General features: G+C 43.2%; 2 protein-coding genes across 3 annotated transcripts in view; both read right to left on the bottom strand.

The window, feature by feature from the left end:
• The window catches only part of LOC144371944 (uncharacterized), a 208,745-nt gene that overhangs the window by 162,043 nt on the left and 27,108 nt on the right, over window positions 1-19,594 (bottom strand). The gene's annotated exons all lie outside the window — the stretch shown is intronic.
• On the bottom strand, window positions 962-19,487 carry LOC144371946 (uncharacterized). Of its 2 annotated transcripts, XM_078035281.1 has the most exons (5): window positions 19,347-19,487; window positions 7,743-7,869; window positions 7,502-7,562; window positions 5,182-6,940; window positions 962-1,823 (listed from the first exon to the last, which is right to left on the bottom strand). In XM_078035281.1, exons 1-4 carry the CDS (start codon window positions 19,347-19,349, stop codon window positions 5,191-5,193), a joined length of 1,941 nt encoding a protein of 646 aa, XP_077891407.1. In that variant the 5' UTR covers window positions 19,350-19,487; the 3' UTR covers window positions 962-1,823; window positions 5,182-5,190. The 2 variants fall into 2 exon arrangements, with proteins under 2 accessions (XP_077891407.1, XP_077891406.1); XM_078035280.1 differs by having other exon boundaries at window positions 962-6,940.

Here is a 19,594-nt window from a genome sequence, read left to right as displayed (position 1 = left end):
ATGATTTGAACTTCCATCTCTGGAGTTAGTACTGATTTGGCGGAGGCACAGATGTCCAACCCTGTGCTCCCTCCGGTTTGTCTGATGAGGGATCTGATGTCCTGGGCACTGCCCTGATGGGGTTGCTGGGTTCCTCCAGTGCTCCGTATATTTGTGGTTTGGGGCCTCGGAGCATTGGGGCCCCCCTGTCCATTTTTTGGCAATGGAGCCCGATGCCTTTGTCCACGATATTGTGGATAAACACCTTGTCCTTGTTCGTTTTTTGATAATGGAGTACCCTCTATGGTGGTTTGAGAACGGTATTCATTAGCCCAATGTAATGGAGTACCCTCTATGGTGGTTTGAGAATGGCATTCATTAGCCCAATGTCTCCCTCTACTGCATCGTGGGCAAATACCTGGTATTCTACTTGTTTGATACCTAGTTTTGTTAAACCCTCCTCCTATGGGGCAATTCCTTTTAAAATGTCCTGTTTGTTGACAATTGTAGCATGTTCTTGGCCTGGCATCTAAAGCCTGTTTGACTGCAGCTGCCACAATTTGCCCTTGTTCATTAATGTCTCTGGCATCTAAAGCCTGTTTTACTGCAGCTGCCATGACTTGCTCTTGTTCATTAATGTCTCTGGCATCTAAAGCCTGTTTTACTGCAGCTGCCATGACTTGCTCTTGTTCATTAATGTCTCTACATAATTTAATATATGTGTTTAAATCTTCCTGTTTCCATGGTCTAATGATATCTCTGCACCAACGATTCGCTTGGTCATAAGCCAGTTGTTTTATTAATGGCATTGCTTGTTCTGTATTCCCAAAAACTCTGGTAGCTGTTTGAATAAGCCTATCTACAAATTCAGCATAAGGTTCATTAGCTCCTTGTATTATCTTAGATAATTGACCTTGTAAACCTCCATGTCCTTGTAAAGTCTTCCATGCCGAAGTCTGGCTAGGCACATTTCAGGAGCCACTTGTCAAAAGAAACTAACTTTATTTTTAGAACTACAAATGCCAAACAAAACAGCTCCTCAGGGAAAAAACCCTCAGAGCCAAACTGCCACCACCGGCTTCCACAACCCTCTCACCCCCACACCAGCCTCTCAACCTCCCACAATCCTCCTGCTCTTGAGGCCGATTGGCTGGGGTGCGTGAGCAGAGCCAAAGAAGTCCCCCAATGAGCAGCTCCGTGGAGGATCCAATCAGCTAGATGTTGCTGGGGCCGCTGTGAGCCAATCATCAGCTGGCGGTCTGAAGGGCAAGGAAACAGCCCAATGAACATCACCGCAGAGGAGCCAATCAGCTAGATGTTGCTGGGGCCGCTGTGAGCCAATCATCAGCTGGCAGTCTGAAGGGCAGGGAAACAGCCCAATGAACATCACCGCAGAGGAGCCAATCAGCTAGATGTTGCTGGGGCCAGCAGGGACGGGTGCATGGGACCTGTCTTGGCCTGGAGGAAGCTCAGACTACATAGGGACTCGAGGAGTCAGACAGCTGGACAGGCTCCTGGCTCCATCAGTGGCCCTTGTGATGGGTGTGTCTCTCCAGAGGCTTGGTTTCCTTCTGTTTGAAGGGGCAGGGGTCAGAGGAGGAGGTGGTCACACACACGTTGCTGTGCTGCTCTGGCTGAGGACACCAGAACTGTGCAAATGACCATGCTCTGCCCAGGGTTGTCTCCTACCTTGGGCTTGGTCAGAGAGACTTGGATGGCTTCAGTCTCAGGCCTCCTGGTTTCCAAGCTAAATGACTTGTGGCCTCTTCCACTTGTTGGCAGGTGATGCTTGGGACCCTTTTCCACATAGAGGGTCACATGTGGTCACTGTTGAATGATGACAGCTGTAGAGCAATGAGTCGCGAGGATGAGGAAACTGGCCCATGGTTCTGAGGAAGGCCCTGTGAACACCCAACCTCCCTCACAGTCTCCTGGCCTGCAAGTCAAAGCCCTGTCAGTGGAAGAAGCTCCTCACACAAGGTCAGGTGCACCCTCTTCCACAGCAGCAGGTGAAGCTGGGGCTTAAGGAGCTCCAATGAGTCCTTCCAGCTCTGATGAGATGGGAAAACTGGGAGCCTCTTCCTGGGATCCCAGGAAGGTTATGAAAAGGGCACATGGCCCCATCCCTCAACCCTGACAGCCCTTTCCCAGATCCTCTCATTCTCATGAGCCAGGGAAACCTTTAATTTTCATAACTAGTTGATGCTGTAGTTGGACATGATACTAAAATGTGTCCTCTAGAGCTTTGGAGTTGTTCTGTAAGCTCACTTGCAGTGGAAGCAGAAATGAGAGTCAGACTCCATCCTTCCTCCTACATTAAAAAATCCTGCAGGAGGAGTGGGAAGGGCGCCCCCTGCCTGGCTCCTGTGGGATCAAACGACTGCTCTGCTCTCAGCATTCATGTTAGCCTCAGACTGTGTCACCTGAGCAGGGAGCAGAGATGGGACCCCAGATTCCCCAGGATTAAGAAGTGCTGGGTGTTTGCCCAGAGCATGTGGATAACCTCGGGAAAACAGGGGAGATAAAATAACACAGCCGGACTCAGTGAGACCTAGTCTGTGGGAGGCCAAACTATTATGTAGCTGTTTCTGTCTCCCCTCTGATGTGTGTGACATCATCATTGGTCACCCTGTGATCTGGTCGCCTATGTAACCCAAAGAATGACCAATCTTCAGGGTGGTGTGACGGTGTCCTCGTGCATGGGTGTGCCTTCCTATATCAACATGGGTGAAGCTATGCTCCTGTGTTCCTTTGTAGTATTACCTTTGCCCTCTTTGAAATAGAATGTTCCATGGAGATGCCTTTTGTGTGTCCCCTTCTCTTGCTCTCCCCTTAGGAGTGTTATTCCTGGATGTCAGTCAACCTGCTGACACAGACGTTGCCGAAGTCTGGCTAGGCACAATTCAGGAGCCACTTGTCAAAAGAAACTAACTTTATTTTTAGAACTACAAACGCCAAACAAGACAGCTCCTCAGGGAAAAAACCCTCAGAGCCCAACAGCCACCACCAGCTCCCACAAGCCTCTCACCCCCACACCAGCCTCTCAACCTCCCACAATCCTCCTGCTCTTGAGGCCAATTGGCTGGGTTGCGTGGGCAGAGCCAAAGAAGTCCCCCAATGAGCAGCTCCGTGGAGGAGCCAATCAGCTAGATGTTGCTGGGGCCGCTGTGAGCCAATCATCAGCCGGCAGCTGGAAGTTTGCTGGCAGCTGGATCATTAGCTGGGGCCCCTTTGGCTGTGGCTCTCAACAGACGTCAGGAAGCTAGACTCAGCCCCCTAAAACCTGACCCTTTGCCTCATTTGAATGACTTCTCCTTAATAAAATGGTTCAACACATTCTCTCTCTCTCTCTCTCATCATAAGGTCAGAGGAGCTCTCACAGCACCCCCATAGAAAAAGGTATTTCTGTCTCTATGTGGTTATTTTGCCCAGCCCAGTTAGCTCAGTTCTCCTGTAGCCAGACTCAGTGAGACCCAGTGTGTGGGAGGCCAAATTAGCATGTGACTCTGTCTCCCCTTCTGATTGGTGTGGCCTCATCATTGTTCACTCTATGATCTGGTTGCCTAACTAACCCAGATGATAGCGCCAATCTTTGGAGTCCTGTGGCTGTGTCCTCCTGCATAGGAGAGCCTTCCTACATCCCTGTGGGTCGAGCTATGCTCACCTGTCCCTTTGTGATATTACCCCTTGTCCTGTTTTGGATATGACTTTTGTGTGTCCCCTTCTCTTGCTCTGCCCTTGAGTGTGGCCTTACGAGATGTCAGCCAGCAAAAATTAACAATTAGCATTTTTGAAAATTATTCTCAGGAAACACCTTAAAGAGTAGCAGAAATATCTGAGGGGTTCAAAATTCAGAATTCATTTTTTAATTCCTCAATCATTTTATTATGGAGTCTTTAGAATTCCTTTTATAGTCTGTATACTAGGAAATGATTAAATATGTAATGTGAAATGTTTTCTCCTGCTAAGCAAGTTGTTTTTTAAAAAAAAAATAAATATTTTCACATGTATGGCTGCTAATCTTACTGGAGTGAGATGGTATCTTAGGGTGGTTTTGATTTCAATTTCTGGGGAGAAGATGGCAGTGAATAGAGTGCATCACCCCCTTGTACTTCATCACTGCACAGGTGAATAACGAGGTACAACGGCCAAAAGCTATCTTGTTAGGAAATTTCCATCAAAATTGGGGTGCACCGAAACCTAGAGGAAGGATTTCCATCACCGAGGACCGGTTACTGGGTCACAACCACAAGTGAACTGTGCGACCGGAGATCTAGTGTGATTTCTTAAATGCTGTTCAAAGGGACCTGGAAAGTTGAAAGTCTTACTACAATTTTTAAAGAGAGTAAAAGGATCTTCCCAGATATGAATTCGCTACATATTTGAGGACAACTCTGAAAGCTGAATACTGCCCCACATGGCTTATCCTCAGTATTTTCTACAGTATGCGTCCTTTCATACAACTGAACAAAACTAGAACAGCTAAACCCTTTATATTTCTTACTTGCATAGGATTTATACTTTTTATTCCAAAAGAATCTTCCCAGTCCTTAGTAAAATACTGAGAAAACTAGAAGATTTCCCACGTTTCTCACACTCACAGGGCTTCTCTCCGTGAGGGTTTTCATATATGAAAATGAAAACAGGGCTGGATGAAAAGCTGACAGGATGTACAAAATCCCTCACAAACTGTTTTTGTTTTTTTTTCAATGTGATTAAAATGGCTTTGAAGACAACAGGGGAAATGGAAAGATTTGTGATATTTTTTACATTTAAAGAGTTATTCAGTTGGATGTGGTGGTGTTTGCCTTTAATTACTGAGACTTGAGAGCCAGATTCTGAAGGATCAATGTTGGAGGACCTAAGGAAGACCCTAAGAAACTCAGCAAGTCCCTGTCTCAAAATAAAAAGTAACTAGAATGTAGCTCAGTGTAGACCACAACCAGACATAATCCCCAGTCTGTCTCTCTCTCTCTCCCTCTCCCTCTCCTCTCTCTCTCTCTCTCTCTCTCTCTCTCTCTCTCTCTCTCTCTCTCTCTCTCACACACACACACACACACACACACTTTCAGCAGTGTGAGCCCTTTCTTGTCTTTGAGGATGACATGAAATATTGATTTACCAGGTTTTACATTCAAAGGATTTTTCTCCAATAACGTCCTACATGTATATGAGTGAAGCAGTAATAACAGAAAAGTTTACCAATTGTTTTCATGCATACAATTCCTCTGCAGTATCTGTTCTTTCACGTGTATGAAGCAGACAGGATGTGGCAAAAGCTTTTCCACATTGTTGACATTCATAGGGCTTTTCTCTGGTATGTATTCTTCCATGTCTGTGAAGATGAGAAGATCTAGCAAAGGCTTTGCCACACTGCTTACATTCATAGACCTTCTCTCCATTATGTGTTCTTCCATGAATCTGAAGGGAACTGGATGTAGCAAAGGCTTTGCCACACTGCTTACATTCATAGAGCTTCTCTCTAGTATGTATTATTTCATGTTTGTGAAGGTGAGAGGACTGAGTGAAGGCTTTCCCACACTGCTTACACTGATAGGGCTTCTCTCCAGTGTGCATTCTTCCATGAATCTGAAGGGAACGGGATGTAGAAAAGGCTTTGCCACACTGCTTACATGCATAGGGCTTCTCTCCAGTGTGCATTCTTCCATGAATCTGAAGGGAACCAGATGTAGCAAAGGCTTTGCCACACTGCTTACAATCATAGGGCTTCTCTCCAGTATGAGTTCGTTCATGTATCTGAAGGAAAGAGGCAGTAGTGAAGGCTTTGCCACACTGCTTACATTCATAGGGCTTCTCTCCAGTGTGCATTCTTCCATGAATCTGAAGGGAACGGGATGTAGAAAAGGCTTTGCCACACTGCTTACATGCATAGGGCTTCTCTCCAGTGTGCATTCTTCCATGAATCTGAAGGGAACCAGATGTAGCAAAGGCTTTGCCACACTGCTTACAATCATAGGGCTTCTCTCCAGTATGAGTTTTTTCATGTGATTGAAGGTGACTGTATCTAGAAAAGGCTTTCCCACACTGCTTACAATCATAGGGTTTTGCTCCAGTATGAATTTTCTCATGTGTGTGACGGCTAGAGGACCGAGTGAAGGCTTTCCCACACTGCTTACATTCATAGGGCTTCTCTCCAGTATGAGTCGTTTCATGTGCGTGAAGGTGACTGGATCTAGAAAAGGCTTTGCCACACTGCTTACAATCATAGGGTTTTGCTCCAGTATGAGTTTTTTCATGTGTGTGAAGCTTAGTGGACTTAGTGAAGGCTTCCCCACACTGCTTACATTCATAGGGCTTCTCTCTAGTATGTGTTCTTCCATGTCTGTGAAGGTGACTGGATCTAGAAAAGGTTTTTCCACACTGCTTACATGCATAGGGCTTCTCCTCAGTATGCATTCTCTGATGTATTTGAAGTAAACTGGGATAATCAAAGTTTTTCCCACATATCTTACATTTGAAATGTGCATCCCCTGTGTGTGTGATCCTGTGCCTTTGAAGACTTGTCTGTGAAATACAGGTCTGAACACCTTGTTGACATTCATAGAGTTTCTCTCCAGAATGAGTTCTTTCATGTCTTCTAAATAAAGAGGAGAAATGAAAGGCTTTCCCACATGTGTCCCATTGAAAAAGTTTACCTCCACTGTGTGTTATCATGTGTCTTTGAACACCAGTGGGATAAGAAGAGGCTTCACCACATTGTTGCCATTCATTGGATTGCTCCCCAGTATTAGTTTCTTCATGTCTTTCAATGTCATTGGAACAACTGATGACTTTCCCACATACTGTACTTTCATAAGATCCATCTACCCTTTGTATTAACATTTGTGTGTGAACGCTTTTGAGAGAAACCAGAGATTTCCTATATTGTTTCAATTCACATGGCTTCTCTTCACATACCTCATGCTTGTAGTATTTGTGTCCAGAGTGAGATGTGATCTGCCTATGAAGGAATGAAGGTCATATGAAGTCTTTTGCACACATAATGAAGTCACATAGATTTACTCTATTAAAACTTTTCTTTGTTCAATAAAGAATTGGAATTGATTTGAAGGTTTCCCCCACACTATTCTGTGCTTTTGAAGTTTACCATGACTTCTTTGAAGAAGTGACCAACACATAATCAATGCTTAATTCATTCACAATTTTGTATGTATTTATAGATCCTTACATTACTACCAACATCAGGTAAAGGCTAGGTTTTCTGAGTTGTTCAACTTGCCTGAAAATAAAGAGATTGAAAGAAAACAATCCTTTGCAACACAGCTTCTCTGTGGCTATTATCCAAATAGTGATATTCACATATGCAATTTTATAGTACTTTTTGCATGTCAAATACTTTGAAAAGACTGAATATCTGTTACAGCTAAGTATATATTTCTGGTAAAAATATTATAAGAATTAATACATTTCATATTATGCATACTTTTTCAGTTGGTTTGCTTTAAAAATTATATGACAGTTCTCAGATTCCCTCACGAATTCCTCTTGTGAGTACAGTTACCTTACAATGCTTCCAGAGTTTTCAATCTGATATTCAGTGGTCTTATCTTCCCACCTGTTTCCTAAAATGAGAGAACAGAACAATCTTTATGAATATTTAGGAGCTAGAAATGTTTTGCCAAATCCTAGGTGCCATTTATGCTGCAATAGTTCACCAACTGATTCCCTTTTCACCTTCTACATAAATGACCAAAATAAACATGAATTCTCTATTTGATTAATTTTAAAAACATCATTATTACCTATAGAAGCCAGGTTTCTGAGGACTTCCAGCATCACATCTCTGTAAAGGTTCTTCTGGGAAGGATCCAGCAAAGTCCACTCCTCCTGGGTGAAGTTCACTGCCACATCCTCAAAGGTAACTGAGATCTGAAATATCCCACAAATGTATAGTGGAGGTCAGGAGAGATTGACAGCATGAGAAATCTATACTCAACATGTGTGATGTTCACATGATTCCCTGGCCTCTTGATTCATTCCATGATTTAATCCAACAAATCTTTAATGTACTCAATTTTTTAACCCATTCCAACACTAGAAATTGGCTACTCAGAAGGCAAACATCCTTTTTCAGTGTTTTATACCCTTCCTTTGGTGAGTTCACAGGAAGTGAGACGGGCTCCCAGATCACTCCTAACTTCTTTATTGGTTGCACCTCTATTACATGTCCTAGAAACATCCTGTGTGGTACAGAGCTAATATAAGCAATTCAGATAGTACTTATCTTTAGAAAAAAAAGGTGATGAGTAGGAAATTGCAGGAATCATGAAACTAAGCATTTGAGAGAGATTCTGCAAACTACTGTGGCTCCCTGTACCTACAAGGTTAATATAAACAACATGGTACTTACTGATGTCTTGTTTCCTCTGAAAGTCTATCAGTCCATACTTAAAGAAATGCCTAGAACCAGCCCACACCCACACCCTCTGGTAAAAGGGTCAATAAGGAGATGCCTTCATAGACAACATTTAGACAACCTTTCACACAGGTTGTCACAATGTGGTAACTCTCTTTGAGTTCATCCTGTGTGATTATACAGAGAACAATTAGAACTTTGCAGGTGCTTTACTCAAGAACAAATTTAGTCAACTAGCTTACTATTAAGTGACAAAAACAAACATAAGTTCTCTATTTGATTAACTTATTTATTAATGAACACAACAATTTCATAATTTCCTGTGGTTACTGTCAAAGCAAAATGGGGTAAGTGCAAAGATGGCACATGTCTTAGAAATAACTCAATGACCCAAAAATGTCACCTTGTCCAAATAAGAATCTTACAAAGTTTTATATCTCTCAAAAAATCTTCTTAATAAACAGCAGGCACTACATTTCTAAGTCTCATAGTAAAAATAAATGTCCAATGATTGTCAAACTGTTCTTAACAGCAGCCAGTTCACTACTATAATGTACAGTCATGAGACACATGCCAATGCTCCGCTCAAGGACATTTTGATCACGGTTGGGTCACATGTGCAATGGTTGTCTGTTGTGAAAAAGATTCATGGTGCCTGAAGCAAAGGTGGTGCAAACAAACATAAAGCAAAAGCTCTTCCAGAGTGTGGTAAAGTAACAAGTTTGTAGCCCAGAATTCTAAACTATCCTACACAATCTGGGTGTAAAAAAGGCCACCATTCACATCTGTAAGCATGTTATTTTTTTTTAAACTTTTTTTTTTTTTTTTAGAGAGGAGAGAGAGGGAGAGAGAGAGAGAGAGAGAGAGATTTTTTTAATATTTATTTTTTAGTTCTCGGCAGATACAATATCTTTGTTGGTATGTGGTGCTGAGGCTCGAACCCAGGCCGCACGCATGCCAGCCAAGCACGCTACCGCTTGAGCCACATCCCCAGCCCTGTAAGCATGTTATGATGTCTGCACAGTGATGGAACTGGCAAAAAGAAAATGTCCCTGCCACTGACACAGAACCTTACTCAAGAACTGAAAACATACAGAACCGCCCAAAACAAGGAAGAATCCACAATTACACTTAGAGACATCAGCCCAACTCTGTCAGGACAATGATGCAGGCAGGAGGGCTTCATGGGTCTTCAAGCAAATGGGAAGCACACTGAGGTCTCAGGGTCACAGCAACACTGCACAGGACATAAACCACACCCCTACAAGTGCACCACCAGTGAAATCCCATGTATGCTCAAAAAACATGAGAGCTAAAGCAGAAATCAGATCAGAAGCAGCTGAAAAGCCTCCAGGGAAGGGGACGTGAAACACAAGACTCTAAACAGACACAGGACAAAGAGGGGACTCAAGAGAAAAGGTGACCATTTTGAAGGAAAAAATGTAAAAGTCCATCACAGGAAATTCTTAGAGAACACCAGAGGTGGTGCTGTATTGCTTTCTAAGTCATCCAATGCACATTTCAGAAAAGAAGAGCTAAAAGCAATCATTGAAACTGTCACTTCAGAAAAACAGACAAAGAAGGGCAAGGTAAACCTAAATTACCCACAGGAAGGTAACAGAAGGTGTGGATAAAACCACAACCTGGAAATCCGCAGTCTACAATATCAAGTTCTTCATGAACATCACCATCACTGATACACTGACATAAGGCTAAGAATACAGAAGACAGGGACTGGGGTTATGGCTCAGTGGAAGAGTGCTTGCCTACTGCTTAGGAGAAACTGGGTTCAATCCTCACTGACACATAAAAAGAAAAAAGTGTAAAATATACAATAACATTAAAGAAAAAATCAAAGAGGACTGAAAACCTAGTAACACATTTAAAAGTATCATCATCAACAATGCATTGGGACTTCAAGATTATCATAAACGTGCTTCGTACAAATTAGACAACTTGCAAAAACTGGATCATTTATTTGAGAGAGACAATTTCCTATAACTTACACACAAGGGGAAATACACAAAACAGATGAGCCCATGACTACTGAAAAAAACAGACTCAATAACTAATTATTACCCAAAAAGGCAAGGCAAGGGCCTTACATCTCAAACAGGCTTCCATGAGACACTTAAGAACTGCCACCAATTTTCTACTTTTTTTCCAGAACATAGAAGCTGAGTTAACACCTCCTAATTCATTCTGAGGCATGAGTTACCATATTATCCAAATTAAATAGATAAAGAAAAGTATTTTTTGAGAGAGAGAGAGAGAGAGAGAGAGAGAGAGAGAGAGAGAGAGAGAGAGAAAATGTACAATCATAAATGTAAAAAACTGTACACTCCAGGTGTCTATGCAAATGATGGGGAAATTATGGACACAGGAACACTGACTACAGTGACTACAGCAGCCATATCCAGAAGTGCCCAAAGCTAGATTCAAGGAAGATACACCTTGCAATACTGAATGGACAAGCTGCAGTTTACCCACACCAAAGAAAATCACCCAGAAAATGAGCTCTGCAGCCTGGAATGATACAGCACCCTTAAAGGCAGACTGGTAAGAGAGAGAAGCCAGTTTGAAATGGCAAAGTGCAGTAAGATTCCAAGTTAAAAACATTTGGAAAAGACAACATTATAGATGCACTAGCAGAACTGATGGGTACCAGGGACTCATGGAGCATAGAGGGAGGGAGCAATGAGGAGGAGTGATTGACAGGGGGAACACAAAATTCCCGGAGCAGTGAAACTCTTCTGTACGACATTATCTTGTAAACTACGTAACACACACAATCACATCACACAGAGGAGGAACACTAAGGTAAAGAATGAACTTTGGCTTATCATAACATGTTGCTTCATCCATTCTCCTTATCAAATGTTCAACAATGGTTTAGTAACCAACAAACACCCTACACCAAAGCAATATGTTGAAAACAGTGGAGACTATCAGCTGGAGAGAAGGGGTATTCGATTCTATGAGTAATGCCACATTTAATTGTCACTTTGATTGGATTAAAAGATGCCAATGATTAATGACCTTATGGTTGTGTCTATAAATGATTGGCATGTGGAACAGTGAACCAAACTGGAGATCCTCCTTAAGCTAGGCAGCACCATCTAATAGGACGGTGGCTTGGGTGAACAAAAGTTGGAAGAAGAAGGAAGCAGCAGCAGAGCAAGCTCCTTTCTTCTCCAATTTGTTCTTGATGGCTGCTGCAGTGGCCTGAGGATATCAGACTCTGCCTCCTTCAGTCTCCCAAAGTGGACTCTGCCAGTGATTCTCCAGGGAGTTTCCAGAACCTGTGGTCTGGACCAGAGCAGCACCATTGATCCCTCTTGTTCTGCGGCTTCAGCCTCTTGGACTCTGCAGCCAGCACTCCTAAAACTCTCCAGCTGCAGATGGCCACTGTGGACATCCAGCTTTGGGTCAAGTAGGCCAATCTAAAAGTCCCCTTTCATAATCATACTTCCTCTTGATGCTGTTTCTCTAGAGAACACTGACTAATATACTATGTAAGTCAAAAATTGCTCTGAAAAAAAATAAAGTTTATATCATAAAGAAGTGAATAAACTACCAAGCCATGAAGTTTTACAAACATATACATGAGAAACAATTTTATATGCTAAATACCATTTTCATAATAATGCAAAAATAAAGCAAAGAGGAAGAGTCAGAGTAACAAATTTCAAAACTATGTACAAAAGCAAGGAAACTGATTTTCAATACTATTACCATCTTGAAAGAAATTGGATGATAAGTCTTCAAAAGTCATTGTGTGGTCACATACACAAAGTGTTAAGTTTTGCTATGCTTAGCAAAAACAAAGGGGTACTGTGAGAAACTATGAACTCTTTGAACTGTGTGCTTGTTGCCATCTTAAGAAGATAAAAGAATGTTCTGCCAAGTTTAAAATATATATATTTTTGTGCTTGCCAGGAAATAACTAACTACAAGTAGTATAATAAGAAGTATAGAGCACTGTGACCAATAACAAAGTTATGCTGAGAATGTTTATCCATGCTGGAAAAGATTAAGCTGCCAAGAGGATGTGTTTCTTTTTTGCTATATAAAAGAAGAAGGGAAAAAAATAAAGAGGTGCTCATTCCTACTGTGTGTGTGTATGTGTGTGTGTGTGTGTGTGTGTGTCTTTCAGCATCTCTGCTGTTACCGCCTGATCAGGAACTACAGATTGTCAGCAGGGTCTGACAAGTCATTCCAACTGCTGGTGTGGTGGTGTGCACCTGTAACTTCAGCCAATAGGGAGGTCAAGGCAGGGAAATGGAAAGTTGGAGGCCAGTCTCACCAACTTAGCAAGACACTCAGAAATTTAGTGAGACTGGTCTTCATTAAAAATTAAAAGAGGGTACTGGGATTGGAGCTGAGTGGCAGAGCACTTGCTAGCATGTTGTGAGGAAAGGGGTATGATCCTCAGCACCACAGAAAAATTAAAAAAAAAAAAGGTATTCTGTCCATCTATATCTATACAAAATATAAAAAAATAATAAATACAAGGCTGAGGATGTGCTCAGTGGAAGTGACTGTAGATTTATTACCCAGTAAAACACCTGCCCACCACCAGAACGCTGCTCACAAATTGAAATTCATTTCTGGAGGAGAACTAAGCATGAGCAAGTCCATGGCATCAATCCCCAGCACTCAATAAGTAAGCAAATAAATAAAAAACAGTCTACAACACTAATTCTCTTGGGCTGGAGAGTAGCTCGGTAGTAGAAAACTTGCCAAGCATGTATGTGGCCCTCGGATCAATCTCCAGCAGGCCACACACACACACACACACACACAAAAAAAAAAAAAAAAACTAAAATACATGTAATGAGAGATAAAAATGATTATAATACAAAAGGTACACAATTAGAGGCATAAAATACAACAAAATCAATGGAAAGACAACACACTTTCTCACAAGGGAGATTGAATGTTTCCATAATCTACACTCTCTAAAAAAACACTGAGCATTTCAATAAATTCTGTGAAATTTAGGGCATGGTTTACTGTATTTTGGAGGTAAACATAAGAAAAACTACATCTAAAAATAAAAATAGTATTGTTGGGGGCTGGGGATGTGGCTCAAGCGGTAGTCCGCTTGCCTGGCATGTGTGCGGCCTGGGTTTGATCCTCAGCACCACGTACAAACAAAGTTGTTGTGTCCACCGAAAACTGAAATATTAAAAACACTCTCTCTCTCTCTCTCTTAAAAAAAAAAAAAACAATAGTAGGGTTGGGATTTTGGATCAGCAGTAGAGTGCTTACCTAGCACATGAGAGGGCCTAGGTTTGATCTGTTAAGGTCGGGTGAGCGTCAGAGGAAGAGACCACCAAGAGACTGTCTCATGCAACAGCAGAGGGTTTATTGGGGGTCCAGCATGCTGGGGCTCAGAGCTCACTTGAGAGGAGCTGAGAGCCCCAAGAACAACTTAAGAAGAGCTTATATACATTGTTTGAACTGGGGAGTCCATGTGTATACAGGTCAGGGAATGCGGGAGGGGTTGTTTGTACAGAGCAACCAGATGGTCAGGAGACTTTTCTCAACATACATTTAACGGTTTTTCCGGGAATTGTTTTGACACCCACATAAATTTCAGGTTTCAGGAAAACAGAACTTCAACCAAGAAAACAAACTTAACCTTTACATTCTTAACCTTTCAGATCCTCAGCACCACATAAAAATAAATAAATAGGCATTTTGTCAGACTACAGCAACAACAAAAAAATAGTTTTCAAAAAATTGAAAATAATAGACTGTATCTAAGACCAGCCAAAATGTTGTACAGGACAGAGAGAGTAGAGAGGGCATTTATGCTGATCCCAAATTTCATAAGATAAAAGGCCAGCTCCCAAAGGGTTGGCCCTAGGAGGAGGCACTTAGGAGGGAACAGGAATCAGGTGACATACTGGGAGTGCTCTTGAGGGGATCAGCACCCTTATTTAGACAGACGTATTGCTCCTTTCCAGAAAACGAGTGTCATTTACTATTTCACTAATATTCAGCGATTAAATGATCATAATTGGGTATTTCAGGTATTGTCAAAATTGTCCTTAAATTTTACAATGACGAGGGAGTGATGGTGCACACCTGTAACCCAGCGGTTCACGAGTCTGAGGCACTAGGCGATGTAGCGAGACTCTGTACCAAAACAAAGAATGTAAAAGGGGCTGGTGGATAAGCAACTCTGGGTTCCATTCTTTTTTTTTTTTTATGTTGGAAGTATATAACTTGATCATTTTGTTTTGTTTTGTTTTTAATTTTTGCCTTTAGTCTCAGAGGAGACTTTGGATTTGGACTTTGTAGCAAATCTGCTACCACTAAGACTAAGGGGACACTTGTAGATAGACTAAATGCATTTCTTTCTTTTTTTTTTTTTTTGAGAGTGAGAGAGGGGAGAGAGAGAGAGAGAGAGAGAATTTTTAATATTTATTTTTTAGTTCTCGGCAGACACAACATCTTTGTTGGTATGTGGTGCTGAGGATCGAACCCGGGCCGCACGCATGCCAGGCGAGTGCGCTACCGCTTGAGCCACATCCCCAGCCCCTGGGTTCCATTCTTGATACCAAAAAACCACACAGTTAACATGAACCTGCCAAGTCCAGATAACAACAGTGAAAAAATGTCATCCTTTGTCAAATTCATCACCTTGTGAAGGACAGTTTTCATGAAATCACATTCATAAATTTATCCACCACTATTTTTGTAGTATTGGACTCAAATTCTGCAGCAATAATGCAAAACAGAGTTTCTCTGTATCTTACGTGGCATTTTGGAATCTAGGGTTGAATTTCAATTTGAAATCACTGAAAAGACAAGACTGAATCTTACAAACTTTCTATACATACTCAGGGGTAGCAAAAGGTAAATTAGGTAATTAGGTGTTTTCTTTTTCTTTTCTTTCTTTTTTTTTTGATAGCCCTGAGATGAAAACCAGGGACATTTTACTACAGATCCACATCCCCAGTCATTTTTATACTTTATTTTGAGACCGAGTCTCACCAGGTTGCATAAGGCCTGGATAAGTTCCTAAGGCTGTCCTCAAATTTGCAACACTCCTGTCTGAACCTCTGGAGAAGAAATGATCAAAGGTGTGCACCACTGTACCTGGCTGTAAGTTGGGATTTTTAACAATGGAAATGCAACCAGACTTTTAAAAAATCCACTTCTTTCTTGCCTCTTTAATATTAGTCCATCCCATGTGACTCTGAATAAATAAACCTGGGCCTCAGATAAGTGAGCACATGGGCTGGGGATGTGGCTCAAGCGGTAGCGCTCTCGCCTAGCATGCGTGCGGCCCGGGTTCGATCCTCAGCAGCACCACATACCAACAAAGATGTTCTGTCCACCGAGAACTAAGAAAAAATAAATAAATGTTAAAATTCTCTCTCTGTGTGTCCCCCTCTCTCTCTCACTCTCTCTTTAAAAAAAAAAAAAAGTGAGCACATCATTTCAAAGTGATACACAGAGAGCTTTGGTGCTGAGGGAGCACACATGTCAGGCTCAAGGGGCAGGGAAGGTCCCTGATGGCTGAGACATGCTCCCTCCTGGTCTTGCACCCTGAAAGCTCCCAGGATCACCCTCCAAGAGATCTGGACCATGACTCCAGTCTAGGAGGCTTTTCAGGTTTGCACAGCTCTGCACTGGGGTGGGTGTTGCTTATGCTCTGGGAGAGGTTTCGCTCCTTCACACTGTGAGACTAAAAGGGCAGGAGTCACTGCTGACCTGGCCCCTCAGCACCAGCATCCACAGGCTAACTGTCCACCTGTCTTCAAGGAATGGGAACAGAGCATGGAAAAAACAAGTTTCCAAGGAAGTAGCTGTCTAGATGAGGCCTGTTCCAGGAGATTCCTCAGCCCAGAGCCCCCAGCAGCTTCCCTGAGAGGCTGTACCCCACACCTCAGGCTGTCCTCTAGGAGGAACTGACCCAGGGCCTGAAGTTCTGTTCACCCTGCAGGGACCAGGGCAGCTGTGGGCACCTTGTGGCAGCTCCAGGAGAGGATAGTGGCTGAGGACATGGGACCCTGTGAGGCATCCAAAAGGAACCTCTGCCCAAGAAATCTGACATGGTGTCTATGCCTAAGGAAGATAAAAGGAGAAGCTGTGAACTCAAGTTCTCTATACAGTTGCATCTACATCAAAGAACCTTCAGAGTACTTGACTTTGGCCAACCAGACCACCATGATGGTGCAAAGGCAGGGTTCTGTATGGAGAACAAAAATTATCTTGGGCTATCTTAAGTCCTTTCATAGCCAATTATCTTAATTTCTGTATCAGACCACAATTCTCAAAACTTCTCAGAATATACCACTAACCTTACCAGATGCCTAGTCTCAAAAATCTACCAAAGCTCAGAATGCAATAACAGACATACAGAAAAAATTTTCTTTATTTTTTTTCTGTACCCCATTAATCTGATGTTCCTACCAATGCAATTGGTTAATGTAGTGATACACAAGTTTCTTTTATAAAAGTTCATGTAGGCCAGACACAGTGGCACACAACTGTAATCCCAGCAGCTTGAGAGGCTAAGGTAGGAGGATTGCTAAATTCAAAGGCAGCCTCAGCAACTTAGTGAGACTATAAGGAACTTGGTGAGATCACATCTGAAAATACAATGTAAAAAGGGCTGGGGATATGGGCTGGGGATGTGGCTCAAGCGGTAGCCCACCCGCCTGGCATGCATGCAGCCCAGGTTCGATCCTCAGCACCACATACAAACAAAGATGTTGCGTCCACCGAGAACTAAAAGAAAAAAAAAAAAGGGCTGGGGATGTGGGTCAATGTTTAAGTGTTCCTGTGTTCAATCTCTGGTATATTAAAAAAGGAAGAAAGGAAGGAATGAAGGAAGGAAGGAAGGAAGAAAGAAAGAAAGAAAGAAAGAAAGAAAGAAAGAAAGAAAGAAAGAAAGAAAGAAAGAAAGAAAGAGAGAGAGAGAAGAAAAGAAAAGAAAAAAGAAAAGAGGAACACATACATCATTCAGGGTAACTTGAATCCATGTTCCTTAGTATGGTCATTAATATTTGGGTTAAAATCAAGTATGTTTTGTAGCTGGGGTTGTCAATGCCTTTAATCCCAACAGCTTGAGAAGCTGAGGCAGGAGGATCACAACTTTCAGGCCAGGCTGGGCAATGTAGCCAGATCCTTTCTGAAAATCATATTGAAAAGAGCTAGGGATGAAGGACAGTACATGAATCAGACATTATTGTAGTGGCATCCCCTTCCTTCACAGAAAATTTTAACTGGGTTTCTCCAGAAATTTTCACCATGGGCTAATTTTAGGACTGTCAACAAGAGAATGTCCACAAAAAAGTTCAGTGTAGATAAACTTCCTATTTTCGTGTTGCCCTATTTTCGGGTGGCTAGTATGGGAGAAATTAGCACTCCAAGTGCTGGACTCGAACTCCCCTTACTAGTTTTTTACACACTTGTATGCAGTATAGTAGTTTGTAGAAATGTGCAAACAAGGCCTCTGGCCTTGAGCTGGGATTCACAGAGAAATCACCAACTGGGCACCTTGGAAACAGCTGGTGGGGGAGGAAAGAAAGGGGAGAAGAAGCTCTCCCCTTCTCAGGTGCTGTCCTTGAAGGGTTAACGTGGCTAGAACAGTGAAAGAAAAAGCTGCTTTTATGTGTGTGATGTGACAACTTGACTATGGTGACTCCATTTTGTGAACTCAGCCATGACACTCAAAAAGGTCATGACTGGGGAAGTTTGCATTCTTTTGTTCATGAAAATCCCCCAAGAACACAGAATGATCTATGTGCCAACCAGAGACTAACTGACCACAACTTTCCGGCTTGCTGGCATTGCCTGAACCTCCAAATGTCCCTTTTGTGCTTAAATATGGAGCCAAGTTAAGGCAGGGGCCCCACTCTGACAACCTCATTCTTTCAAGAGCAGAGTGTCTGCCACTGGCCAGCAATAAAGGCTTAACTGGAATGAGACTGTGTGGACTGAGAGTTATTTGTGGGTCTCAGTATTATAATGTGAACTTCTGAGTCCCTCCCCTTACATGCTGGGTATAAGATTCTGAAACCACCTGAACTCGGGGTTCAGGGGATAAATTGATTGATTACAGCAAAAGCAGTGCCCTCTGAGACCGGCTGCAGCCAGATAAAACTGTTTCTGGCTATCTTCAGTGCCTTGCCTCCCTTGTCCCTACATCATCATTTCCCTGTGTGCCTACATGACTGCACGACTGGGGTGACTCTACATCATGGACTATCAGAAAGGGGAGCAGTTATCCTCCATTGATGCAGCCCAGGATTCCATATCCCTGGGATCTATAAACAACCTCTTAATTCCCTTTAAAGCAGTTATTTTGACCAAACACAAGGAAGTGTTAAGTGATAATTCTTTCCCCTCAAGTATAACATTCACAAATAGAAAACAAATGCTTTCAAAAGTGTCCTTCTTGCCAGGGACAGTGGCCCAGGCCTGTCATTCCAGATATGTGGGAGGCTGAAGCAGGAGGATCACAAGTTATGGCTGAGGGAGGGAGGGAGAAAAGGAGGGAGGGAGAGAGGGAGGAAAAAAGGGAGGGAGGGAGGAAAGGAAGGAGGGAAGGAGGGAGGAAGATTTTTTCCAATATTTCACTAGATGAAAAGTGACAATTAGCGGACGGTGTGCATTTGGACCGAGTGGGAAGAACGGACGTCTGGCCGAGCTGTGAGGTGGAGGGAAGGTGGGTTTTAGAGGCAGGAGGCGCCTGCAATTTGGGGGACCTACAGCAGCCTCCGGAGGAGCTCCCCTGGGAGGAGGAAGGTGCATTTGTGGCCCTGCTTCCTCCACGTTGGGAAGAGTGGGTCGGGCCACCAGTAGGGAGCAAAGGGGACACCAGGGCCCTGAGCCGCCCTTCCAAACCCAGGGAACCAGAGGACAGGGCCCAGGGCCACTTGACAGCGTGGAATCCGCCGCCCTCTGCAGCTCACCCCTGCGCCGGGCCCCAACTCCGCACCTTCAGCCCCGGTCGCAAACTCACCATTTTTGGCTTCCGTGGTGACCCGGCGTCGTCTGGAGGAACTTCCGGGCCCCGAGATCCCCGGGAACACCGGCAGCGGCAGAGTCAACTGGGTCACTGGAACAGAAACTCGGCCAGAGAAGGAGTAGCCCGGTGGGTGCGGAAGAAAGCCCGCAATGTTGCGGAAGCCCGCCCTTCCACTTCCTCTGCGCACTGATTGGACAATTCCCCCAGCATCCCGGATGGATGGGCTCCAGGCCCGCCTCTGC

The sequence above is a fragment of the Ictidomys tridecemlineatus genome, chromosome Y (genome assembly GCF_052094955.1).
Source record: "Ictidomys tridecemlineatus isolate mIctTri1 chromosome Y, mIctTri1.hap1, whole genome shotgun sequence".
NCBI classification, from domain to species: domain Eukaryota; kingdom Metazoa; phylum Chordata; class Mammalia; order Rodentia; family Sciuridae; genus Ictidomys; species Ictidomys tridecemlineatus.
The sequence above is the reverse complement of the archived record's forward strand: the minus strand, read 5'-3'. Positions and strand labels throughout refer to the sequence as shown.